Source organism: Vulpes lagopus, chromosome 11, assembly GCF_018345385.1.
Source record: "Vulpes lagopus strain Blue_001 chromosome 11, ASM1834538v1, whole genome shotgun sequence".
In the NCBI taxonomy this organism is placed as follows: Eukaryota; Metazoa; Chordata; class Mammalia; order Carnivora; family Canidae; genus Vulpes; species Vulpes lagopus.
In genome coordinates, this window is record NC_054834.1 from 94018860 (window position 1) to 94031905 (window position 13046).

Here is a 13046-nt window from a genome sequence, read left to right on the forward strand (position 1 = left end):
CTTACTTTCATTCTCATTAGTGTGTTTTGCTTCTGACATCAAGATCTCTAGTCCTTTAACCCCTTTGCATTTTTCCTAGCATTCTTGGTTCTTTCTTAGCCTCACTTTTTTGTACTATGCCTGTTCTGCTCTGAATAACAGTCATTTAATCATCCTGCCTTCATTTTAGATCCAGGCAGCTAGCCCTGCCAGAAAAAATCATAAAACTAAGTGAAGTGGTATGTCTGTAAACTTGTAGTTTCCTGTATAGTAGTGGCTTAGACTGGGGTCACCGACTGTAGATATTACATATCAATTCCTGTTTTTGATCAGTTTCCTCTGCTAGTGTCTTCAGCAGCTACTCCATACCTTATCCCAGACTCTTCACCTAAACTGTAAGATCCCTTTCCTGTCATTAGATTCTGTCTCTTCCTTTGTCACCAGGAAAACATGTGGCTTTGTGTCACATACTAAGCTTAATTTCTTGCTTTGCTTCTCTATTCCCTGATAAATGAGTCTGCATCCCAGTCAGTCCTTTCTTTTCTACTCTTTGAGGTAATATTCCTTCTTCTGTTCAGGAATAGTTTTTCTGTTGATGTTCTAGTATTCTTTTCTCTTCATCATCTCAGGGGCCTTGGTCTATTAGTAAGTAACCTCTTTTTCTTCTGTATGTTCAGTTTTTCTGCCTGTTGTTACCTTTCTTTTCAGTTCATAAAGATAGTCAGGTCCCTGTCATTCCAAATTTCTTCCCTTGGCTTTGTATTCCCCTGTAGCTGCAGGAGAGTGTTTTTTTTTTTTTTTTTTTAATAAGCTTTAATTCACTTTTATTTTTCTTGTATAAAACTGTGTGGTAGCTGGAGCCTGGGTCCTCTGCACGGAGACTCTGGTGTGGGTCTTTACAAGATGGTCAGTGAATTCCTGATAGGGAGACTTGGTGAACACAGTCTCTTTCCAGAGATCAGGGGTGAGATAGCTCTAGGTCTTGGAGGTCGCATCAAAAGTAGCCTTGGCAAAGTTCCCCAGGGTGGCAGTGCAGCCCCTGGCTGAAGTGTAGCAGTCGTCAATACCAGCCATCATCATTAGCTTCTTGGGCACAGGGCCTGAGACGATGCCAGTGCCTCTGGGGGCAGGGATGAGACGCACCAGCACAGAACCACAGTGGCCAGTCACCTTGCATGGGACAATGCAGTTCTCAGCTTAACTTCCTAAAAGCCTGGCCTTCTCTGTTCCCCAATTCCTAACTCAGAAGCAGTAGATTCCTACTTTTTTCCTTTTTATCCTTCCCTCTCACATTCATTCACTTAGAAAATTATACTGATTCTGTTTCTTAAATCTCACTTGACTACACTCTCATTATTCTTGCTTCTATCTTTTTGTGTATTTCTTCATCTCTCATCTTGACTATTGCAGTTGCTTTCTTATCATTTTCCTTGCTCCAAGTCTAGCTTATTCACTATATTGATCATTCTAAAATGTAAATCTGATGATGTATGTCATTGGCTTAAAAATCCTTTACTGAATTCTTCCAGATGAGGTATGGTTCACTCTTTTCTGAATGGTTTCAAGATACTTCGTGATCTGGCTTGCCTGTTGCTTCTGCTGTATCTTTCATCAACTCAGCATAAGCTAATTAATAGTTCCTTAAACACATTATGCATTTTTCCTACATCTTCATTCAATCATTCGTTCAACAAATATTTACTTAGTGTCTAGAGTGTTTGAGATACTGTGATAGACATTGAGGATTCAACAATGAATAAGACACAGTTCTTTTCTTCCAAGGGATTACTATGCATTGTGTGAGATAGAAATAGACAGTTGTGATATATGTGCTAAGTGTTATGAGGTATACACAGATCTTGTTGGAACATCTGCCAAATACCAGAACATTTGATGAAGTATGGTGCTTGAGTGATGAAAGAGAAGACTGGAAAAGTAATTAGGGGTCAGATCATTAAGGGCCTTGTGGCTCATGTAAGGAATTTGAACTTTATTTAGATAGGTTCTTTACAGAGAGCCATTAAAGTCATTAAAGACTTTTAAGCAGAGTTATGACATCTTCAGAACGATCATTGTGGCAATTGTGTAGATGGTAGAGGATTATTCTGGGATTTCAGTAGAGTAAGAAAGAATGTGATGATATTTGGGAGGTACAGGATGATAGTGACATGGGCTTAATTATTGCACTGGAGTTGAAGAAGAGCTTAGAGATTTGAAATATATTTAGAAGAAGCGTCTTCTGGACTTGGTGAGAAATGGCAGGTGGAGTGTAAGAAGGAGGAAGGAAGGAATCAAGATGAGAGAGAATTGTGATTACTGAAAGATTTTGATTGGGAATTAGAGTCTCACATTAGGTGTGTCATAGTGGCAACAGAATGATTGGGAGACTAGTTAGGAGATACTAGCAAAGAGAGTAGAAGGAAGAAAGTGGATAGAAGGACTTAATGGGATTTATTAAGTAAATAAATATTGGGGTGGAAGAAAGCAGAGAGCTGAAGGAGCTGTCATGACTCTCTTCTTTTTGAGGCTGGAGGTATAGCTTTTGCTTCTAAAGTAAAGGGCAAGGCTGGAATAGGTGAAGGGATTTGACAAGTGAGGAGGTAGTTTGGAAAAACTACCTTGGAATTGAGTGAGAGAATTCTTCATAGGATGTTGGAGAAAGATTGCCAGGAAGTATTCAGGGTTCAGTTGAGGTGGAAAGAGTTGGTAGCAAGAAGTTATTGCAGTTTTCTTTAACAACACTTAATTTGAGTGCAGAATTGGAGAAGTCATACAATGGATTCATTTTATATGAAGATTTTATGTGATATGTATGATAGAAGGACAGATGGAGGGGGGAATGAGAAGTGTTAACCAAAGAGTGTTTGAAGTGGTACATCACAGTGTATAGGCGGAATAGGAAAGGCTTGATAAACTGGGAGAGAAGTGAGGAACTAAAACATAAAAGAGATAGGAATTGGCAGGCAGACTGTAAGCTGTTTGGATTTAATCTTTTCACATATGGACAATTCGGGGTCATTTTAGTATAAGGGAGTGGTCATGGTAATAGGTGCTGGAGTAGAGTAGAGGTCAGTGCCATAGGAGCTAATGAAGTCAAAGAGCTGATGGACTAAGATATAAGATTGGTTATCCCCACATATGCTGAAGTAACATAGGAGGGTGGTAGGACTTGGAGCTATGAGGAAAACTCATGTAGGTACCAAAGTCATCAGTGATTTGAGGGCAGTAGATGACAGTAAAAAGAAAAGAAAATGGGTAATATCCCTAGATGACATGAGACACAAAGATGGGGGAATGCAAGAGTAAAGATCGCAAGCCAGCAGATGAGAAGGATACTGAGGTGTGAGGGTGTGGGAGAATGAGCAGTGCCTACCTGAGGAAGCTTCTGGGGAGGCTTCAGGAAAAATCCTATTTTCAGTTAAGGCAAGGAGGGAGATCTAGTATTCTTTAAAATTAAGGCTGTAGGGGAACTTATGATAGAATGTCCTTCAATCACCCCAACCTTCTATATGCTCTTCTTCTATATCTTTGAAACTTAGCTCCCAAGTCTCTGAGAAGCCTTCTCTGTTGTATTTTTCACATTATTATTATAATTTATTTGTTTCTGTTTGCTTTTATATTATTAGTACCTTAAGTCTTTATGCTATCACCTGGCACAGCGTTTGACACATGATAGAAGCTTTAGTAAATATTTGTAGAATTGGATTTAAGAACACATGGTGTTACATTTTTAAGAACTGGAAAAAAATAAATGTCAAAAAGTAAAAAATAGAACTTGATTCTTTTAGCTAACGTATTTGAGATCTGAGATATTGTGAAATGAGCACTAAATTAAGAGTGGGGAAACAAATTGATCTTGACATTGTCATTACCTTTGTAACCATAGGCAAATTGATTTTCTTCTCTTGGTATCCTTTTCTCCTCATTATTTTTGTCTTGTTGGTAATAATGTTCATATTGTAGCATTCACACATTTACATTAATGCATTAAAACATACTTTGAGATAAAGCATTAGGTTAGTGGCAGAGTAAGAAAGAGACTGCTGGGAAAAAGAGCAATATAGTGGTTAGGACTGCACAATTATAATGGCCTAAAAGAGCAAAATGGCTGTTTGTGGTGGTGTCAAGCAAAAGAAAGGAACAAATATAACAGTCTGGATTCCTGCCTTAAATCCTCTGGTTAGATAGCATATGTAGCAGTCTCTCATGAGCAAGAATTTCCTCCTAGGCACATATGCTTATGTATCTGTGTTTAAAAAATTTGGTTTCCTCCTCTTCCTATCAGAAACATCTAAAGGAAAGAAGGTTAAATTAATTCCCTTCCTACCACACTTACATTCTAAGTACTCGTACTAAATCTTTCCCCTATCCATTAAACCTAAACAGATTCACTGCATGAAGTCCAGTCAGTTGTGTTTGGCAGTTAGACAAAGACACATCACATTTTTTAGGCTTGATTTATTCTCAAAAGTTGTCTATTCTCCATCAAAGAACGTGGGCACTGAATCTTCCCACTGGTCACCTACAGTTTGTAGAAATAGGGGCATAGAGGTAGGAGAAGGTGATCCACTGTAATGTGGCCTACTTTTTAAGTTATTCTTTATCTTGAATCCCTATTATGCATCACTTGCATCGTTATCTGAATGTTTCATACTAAGGAAAGAGTAAGATACTTAAGCAGTTCTTGGTGGTGGCAAGCGTTGCATGATTGCCATGTTGAAAGCAGTGATTTGATAAGCTTCAACAGTCAAATGAGAGATTTTGTTTATGGGTTTTGTTTTTTTTTTTCCAAGAAACATCTTTTTTTAAAATTTAGATTCAGGGATCCCTGGGTGATGCAGCGGTTTGGCACCTGCCTTTGGCCCAGGGCGTGATCCTGGAGACCCGGGATCGAATCCCACGTCGAGCTCCCGGTGCATGGAGCCTGCTTCTCCCTTAGCCTGTGTCTCTGCCTCTCTCTCTCTCTGTGTGTGTGTGTGTGTGACTATCATAAATAAATAAAAATAAAAATAAAATAAAATAAATAAAATTTAGATTCAATTAACATATAGTGTATTATTAGTTTCAGAGGTAAAGTTTAGTGATTGATCAGTTGCATATAACACCCAATGCTCATTACATCAAGAGACTATGTTTATGTTTTTATGATATATATTAGAGATGTCTTTTTTTTGGCATGGTTCATTTGTTTACTATAAAATGTAATGGTATAAATTTTTGTTTTCTGTAAAGGCGTGCATTATAAATCTGTATGTTTATTTCATCTTTTAGAATGACCAGGTTCTTCAGGGCTTCTCAGTGGACAAAGGAGAATTCACCTGTCCTCTCTGTAGGCAATTTGCTAACAGTGTTCTTCCTTGTTATCCTGGGAGCAACGTGGAAAGTAACCTTTGGCAACGTCCTAGTAACAAAAGCATACAAGATCTCATAAAGGAAGTAGAGGAGCTGCAGGGACGGCCGGGAGCTTTCCCAGTAAGCATCAGTGTAAGACAGAAATATCCTAGTAAACTCAGCTCTGCTTTCAACTCTCATTTTCATTCCTTTCATTTTCATTCCATTTCTAAATTACTCTGGACCTTTAAACATTTAAAAGCAATTGCTTTTAGATGTTTTTCTCTTCTGTTTGTGGCTACTAAAAACAAAAATGGGAATAATGGAACAAATTATTACCAATGGGTATACCTTTCCTTAGTCTAAATTGTTATAGTTTTAATATACATCTTCCAGATCATGAAATCTATAAGCTTACATATGGTTAGACTCTTTTAAGATGTTGAAATCTTTAAAAGCAAAGCCAAACAAATAAACAAATTACATATATATGTATCTTGCAATGTAAAGCACAGTCATCACATCATTTAAAAATATGCCCATTAGGTATATTAGGATTAAAATGATACATTTACATACACACACTTTCTATATGTGTAATTATAGATTTACATACATTTTATGTGTGTGTGTATTAGATAAAGTATCATACACTTAATTGAACTATTCACTGTACTTCAGACTATTTTATTGTGGGATTTGGTGTAAGTGAACCCATCTTTTATCCCATCCAGTAGGATTTATTTTTTTGATTTAAATATTTAAATATTTCACCTTCATTATAGTTTTATGATATGGTCTTGGAAAGAAGTGATAGCTGTGCCTAGTTTAAGCAGTAAATTTATGAAAATATTAATTGACTTTTGAAACAAATTCATAGTTAAAAGCTACTCAAAGATTTATCTTCTCGCAGTTTCTTTTCTCAGTTGAAGACTAATTATTAAGTCTGTGGTTTTTTTCTTTTCTAAATCTAAATTTTTAAGTGTTTAAGATATCCTTAAAGCAAGGGACATTAGGGATGCCTGGTTGGCTCAGTGGTTGAGCATCTACCTTCAACTCAGGTCGTGATTCCAGGGTCCTGGGGTCAAATCCCACATCAGGCTTCTCGCAGGGAGTCTGCTTCTCACTCTGCCTATGTCTCTGCTTCTCTCTGTTTCTCTCATGAATAAATAAATAAAATCTTTAAAAGAAAAAAAAACCAGGGACATTAATATTAGTTTTTATGATATGAAGTTAAATGAAAGGTTGTTTATGAACATGGAAACTGTTCTAAAATATTATTTTAATGACATCTCATTTATTTGTTTAGAATATAAGTTTGTGATTAGTTCATAGATTATAGGCTAACCAATCACAATATGGAATTAGGATAAAATAAAAGAAAATATTTCAGATCTGTTTTATCTTTGTGCGCTAAGTATATTTATAGTGGATAGCTAATGTACATCTGTTTTAACTTTTTAACTTTAATTTCCTAGTATATTCATATGATAAACATTGTAGTGTTAAGACTATATTAGAAAAAATGAATATGAATAAACTTTATTTGTATGTTTGCATTTTTTACAGTCAGAAACCAACTTAAGTAAAGAAATGGAATCTGTAATGAAAGATATCAAAAATACCACTCAGAAAAAATATAGAGACTATAGCAAGACTCCAGGTTCACCAGACAATGATTTTCTCTTTATGTATTCTGTTGCTAGGTAGGTATACATGGTATATACTTAAAATTTACTTATTATTAATAGTTGGTTTTTTGTTTTATTTATGCCATTCATATTTATTTGAGTAAAGGATGTGGATTTTTATGGTGGTTGAAATTATGGCTAGTTTTTAGAACCTACTCAAAGGATCATAAAAATGTAGGTTTCCTTCATTTTCTGAAGTTTTTATCTTAATGAAGTATTGGGTGAAGTATTATTATATATTATAGAATATGTGGGAAAAGTGTATTATTAACATTTTGTGACTGATGTCTACCTCAAAGCATGTGGCTAAACGGTATTGTTAAGAAATCACTGTTTAAGTCCTGTCAAAAGTGATGATACTAAAAACAAAAACATTGTATGTAATATGTTAAATACTTTCAATTTTTTTTAAATTTGTAAATAAGAAGATCTTATTTTGTTTGTTTTAAGCTAGTAAAATATCTGGTAATATCCTATAGTGGTTTAGAAAATCAGATAAGGGAGACAGAGCAAGAGATCAGGCATGTCTAAGCCTCTATTAGTAGCTGGCAGGGGGCTCAAGAAAACAGAGGTAAATACTTCTCATCTTTCAAATTAGGTAGGATTATTTTAATTGACTGAGTAGGCGTTCAATACCTAAGAAATAGTTCCAGACAGGAATTTTTGAAAACTTAATTGAATGAAAATGGAGAACCATAAAAACGTAAATAGGGAAGATAGAGGCACAATCAGAAACTTGTAAACACATTCTGCCAGAATTGATGCTGTAGACTCCTGGATATCCCTAGAGGCATACTTTGTATTTTGTCCCAAATAATACTATAATAGTATTAGATTTAGATTTAGAGATTATATTTAGATTTAGAGAAATAATATAACTTGAATGTCAATGTCTGTAATATATCTAATATGACTTGAGTGTCTAATACAATAATAGTATTAGATTTAGATTTAGATTAATAATATATTTAGAGAACTAATATAACTTGAATGTCATGCAGCAAATTAGTGGCACACAGGAGTAGAACTCAGATCTTTGAGTCAAGGTTTCAATAGCTGTCCTTTTTCCTTCCCTGTATTCATCTTTTATAGGTCATATGAGCATGCAGTTCACCAGGGCCAATCCCTCTGCCCCATTCATGGAGCAGAGGATAACAAGAGTAAAGGAAGTATATGTAGTCTTTAGAACACAAGAAAAAAGGAACCAGAAGTGGGAAAATTGCAAGCAAGTTAGAGCTCAAGATAAGGAAACACTAGTCTTTAAGAATGCAAATGTTGGACATGGCTTAATGTAAAAGGATCTAATGGATTGGGAAGTAACTTTCTAGTCTGCACATTCCTAAACTATTGTTATTTATCTGGAATACTTCAGGAGAAGAAATAACAATTCAACATTTTGTGTCTGGAGAGTTACCAGCTGCATACTGTAATAAAATACATTTTTTTGTGAAAACTAAATTGAATATGATTTAATTTTACCCTGGTTTCAAGGTTTTAAAAAGCTTCTTTACTATATTTTGATAATGTAGAAAACTGAGATGAATGTAGACCAAGTCAGTTATGCCATGTGTATATGTGTGTGTACATATTTATGTGTATATATGTGTGTGTTTATATAGATCTGTATATGAGTGTGTATATATGTACATGTGTGTAAATACTATGTTTATGTTGCTTATGTGTTTATGCTTTTTATTTTCTTAGGATCTTATAAGAAAATTCTGGTTGAATAGGAATGATTTGTCTATGGGATTTGTCTGTAGTATGATAAATCAAATAACTTGATTTAAATTAGTTTAGTGGAAGTTTTAGATTCCTGTTTTTTGAAAGTATAAATTCGTATTTTCTTAAATATATAAGTAACTTATATAGCTTGCTGTGGTTAATAGACTTCTCAGGCCAACGTATTTTGGTTTTTCTCTTTTTATAGAGAAGCAGGTACTGATATCAGATGTTATTTACTCTGGGTATATATAGAGAATCAAAAGATATGTTCTCTCCTCTCATTTTTCTCTGATTGCTAATGATAAACTCTAAAGCAACAAGATAATGCTTCTGAAAATGAAAGTATATAACCCTTAAAAAACTCATTATCCTTTGGTTAAAATTGCTCAGGCCATTGCAAAGTTCTCACACTGAGATTGCATTCCTTCTATAAGTTTTACTTAGTCATGAAAAATAAAATAAAACAAAACAAATTAACTAAAAATTAATAAAAATATGAACTTAGGGAAAAAAGTATGTTGCATCCTATTTGAATAGAATTTGATTTTCTCAAGGAAGAAATCAGGCCTTTATATATATCTTGTGCCTAGCATATAACCTTATTTCATAACTATGTTTGATTACAGATTATGATTATTTTCATGCCTAAAAGGTAGGCATTAAAATATTTGGTAATATTTAAAATGCTTAAATGTTTAAGTGAAGTATTTAGAAGTAAATTTATTTTGAGTTATTTAACTTTTAAATTAAATATTGTGATTCTTAAATGTACAATTCATCAGAATGTGCACATTTATTTGTATTTGATATTAGTAATTTGAGTGGAATACAACCCTTATTTCCAAGAGCTGAATTTCTCCTGACTGTGAATGAGTAATTTAGTTTGCTTTTTAGGGAACTTAAATTTTTTGATGTTTAGGAATAAAATATTTCTAATGGTTAAGTAGCTTATTATAAAGCTGTTAATTTTAATAATTGTTTTAGAGGGGTTGGTTTGGGTTTTTTTGGGGGGTGGTTATTTTGTTTTGTTTTTGTAGGGCAATACAGTATTTCTTTGTTTTTCATTTTATTTGCATGGTGAAGCCTTGGAGGATTTTTTGAGGGCAGCAGAGAAGAAATTGTTGAATAATATCTTTCTATAAAATTAATCAAAATTACTATATTCAAGTTTTATTGTATTTCCAAAAAAAATGTCTGTTGCAAATATCAGTCATTCAGATGGATTTTGGAAGGTTAATTGGGGGAGGAAAGCTTTCTTCACCTAAATACCAATTCATTATTTCTTTATTGAAACAATAAATGACATTAATTTTAGTAATTGATTTTTCCAAGGATTTGGGCTCAGGTTACATATAGGCTAGAGGTATTGATGAGTGGCACTTGGCCAGTATAAGGTGAGAAACATGGAAACAGATAAAAAAATGAAACATAAGTAACTGAGATGTAGATGGAGAGACATCTTTAAGTCACAGTGGGCAAACTGCTCAGTAGAGTGAGTGAAACTTACTTTATACATTAGTTGCATTATACATTTAAACTTTATAAACTAAGTATGTTCAAAATAAAAGGAATGCTTGCTAAAATACCAAATTATGAATCCTTTTAAAAACCAAGAAATTCTTTGATAAAGCACCTCCCCTTTCCCCTTTTTTTGTTTCACTGCTGGATTTAAGGGAATAGAAGGGTCGAGTCAAGAAAAGAAAGAGAATAAGCTACAAGGACTAAAAAGAATCTTATCATTGATTTCATACTCAAACAGATTGCCAGTTCCTAAGGTGCTTTTGAGCACTTTTGCTATGTACCATCAGGGATTTAGAAGCTTTATCTGAAATGGTACCTGCTCTCCAGGAATTTACAGTTTAGTTGGAGAGACAAAGCCAATATATATCAATCTGTATAAAACAGAATGTGGTTTGTTTTAAAAAGATCATATTGAAAAAAAGTGCTATAGAACTTTAAAAGGGAAGATGAACAAATTGAAATACAAAGTATGTGGGAATGTTTCTTTACTGTCTCAAGAAAAGGGAATTAGTTCTAACTCTTGGAAGAGTTAGAGCTTGAGCTGAGTTTTATGTAATATAGGCTATGGTATGGGCAAAGATGTTTTTTCTTTCTGAGATATTGAGTAACTTGCTCAACCAGTAGACCCGGACCTTAAACCCACTAATACCAGTGTGTGTTTGAGTGTCTTTGTATGTACATGTGTATACACATAATTTGTTTTTTAAATTATAGCTCTAAAAATGGAAGTTCATACCAGAGGAGGGTAGGGGGGAGTAGAAGGGAAAGCAGACCTTAGTCATACAAAAAGAAGCTGGAGCATAATTGGAGGAATTTTTATATGGCATATGTTGATGGGCACCAAGATAGACTTTAAGCAGTCTTTCTCATTATTGTTTCAATTACAGAGGTTTTTTAATTCTTTTTTTTCTTTCCAAACTAATTTGAATGGATTTGTGTTAGAAATATAAAAAGTAGAGTATGCTTTTCTCAGAGAACAATCTTCATTTTTATATCCATTCAGGAGAGCAGAAACAGAATATCATGTTGGAATTTTCTACAGTGAGGGAAGATCAGACATGGGGGCATATGATGCTTTGTATGTTCTTTTCTCTAGCAAGTCTCAAAGGGCCAATTTTGATGTAAATGAAATAAGGAAAAGTTGAGGGTTAGGGCTTCTGACATTGATATTTTAAAGTCCTGAATTATTACATGATACTAACCCTTTGGATAGGTAGGGTTTTTGTTTTGGGGTTTTTTTTGTTTCGTTTTTTTTAATGTCAGAAGGAATGTTTTTCAGGAGATTTTCTAACCATAATCTGAAATAATTAATTAGATTTAGTAGTTTTCTTTCCAGTATTCTTTAAAATCAAATTCCTGATAACATGTTTGTCATCCTTTAATGTATTTTATTTGCTGATTGAATAAACAGAATTGTTCATGCATTTATATTTTAATGAATATTTTTGCAAACTGTGCTAAAATAAAAAGTTGACATTCTGGTTCTGACATTTGTTTGTGAGAATTGATCATGTTTCTGGTTAGCTCTTTTAAAAGTACAATCTAGGAAATCTTAGTTTTTATAAGAGAATATAGCCGTTAATTTTTTTCTACAGATTAGGCAACAGAAGATTTGTGAAAACAAAATATATTGATCTCATTTATATTCCCTTGATGAAGGAACACATGCTGGTCTCCGCTCGCTTTCTGTCCACTAATATGAAATCCTTGTCCCTGCTTCCTTGCTGGTAGGTTTTTAGAAGTTCAGTGAGCAATGCAAATCGCCTGAAGGGTGGAAAATTCCCTTGTCACACAGATGCCCTTATCAGCAGCAACCAGATGGAGCTCTGAGCAGGAACATTAGCAATGTTAAATTGCTTTTCCCCCACCCCAGTAGAGAGGATTAAAGCATTCCTTTAGAAATGGGTGGCGAATGTACAGACCTAAGAATATTAATTTTGTTAACACTTTGCTTTGTATAAGTAAATACGAAATATATTGTATAAGTAAATATATGAAAATAATGTTTCAAAACATTTTATATTAAAAATACAACCCAAACCAGTTAAATTGTTTTAAGTAACACAGGATAATATTTTTCCTTGAATTCATTTGCAGAATAAGCTTGAAATTTTGCCTTTTCTTTTTTTTAAGGTGAGGATATCTCACTGTTAGTGTCAAATGCATATCTTGGTTATAAATTAGTTTATTCAGTTTTAGTTGTGGCAAAAAAGGTGTGTTAAGTTTATTAATATTGTTGAAATAAAAATACAAGCATTTTATCACTTAGAATTCTCATGTATTCTGGCAAAATTCATTGGCTATTTTACTTCATTGTTTATAAGTAAATCTTTAGATTTTGCATCAATTTGATTTTTAAAATGTCAGTTTACTAATTATTACTAATCTGTAAGCTAATGATTGCTAAATATATTATAATTTCAAATCTATGTGAACTTTATTGATGTTTAGCAATGTCAGTGGTTACACGGTCTACTTTAATAAAACTAATTTTAGAAGTCTAGAAGAGACTACTACTGTTAATGATAATGTGTTTTTCATAGCTATTTTGATGTTAGTGATTTTGTGTAATATTGATTTCTAGTTACCATTTAAGCTCCAGTGAGTGATAACCATTTCTCTGATAGAAAGTTGGTATGCCCTTGTATTTTATATGACAGTAACCACTCAATGGCTAACATTTGGGTATAAACTCTTTCATCAGATTCATGTGCAGGTTTATGAAATGTGTTGCTGTTCTTTTCCTTAAGGCCCAGTTTTTAGTATTTGCCAACATTTGGGATTGTGCAACAATTATAT

General features: G+C 33.7%; 1 protein-coding gene across 6 annotated transcripts in view; it reads left to right on the top strand.

Annotated features, from left to right (window-relative positions):
• UBR3 (ubiquitin protein ligase E3 component n-recognin 3) overlaps positions 1 to 13046 on the top strand; it is a 233161-nt gene that overhangs the window by 149140 nt on the left and 70975 nt on the right. For 4 of the 6 annotated variants that reach the window (XM_041723097.1, XM_041723098.1, XM_041723102.1 and 1 more), the window contains 2 exons: positions 5251 to 5463; positions 6880 to 7016. In XM_041723097.1, coding sequence (XP_041579031.1) covers positions 5251 to 5463; positions 6880 to 7016 — 350 coding nt within the window. The remainder of the gene's footprint in view (positions 1 to 5250; positions 5464 to 6879; positions 7017 to 13046) is intronic. The other 2 variants (XM_041723099.1, XM_041723101.1) reach the window with 1 other exon arrangement.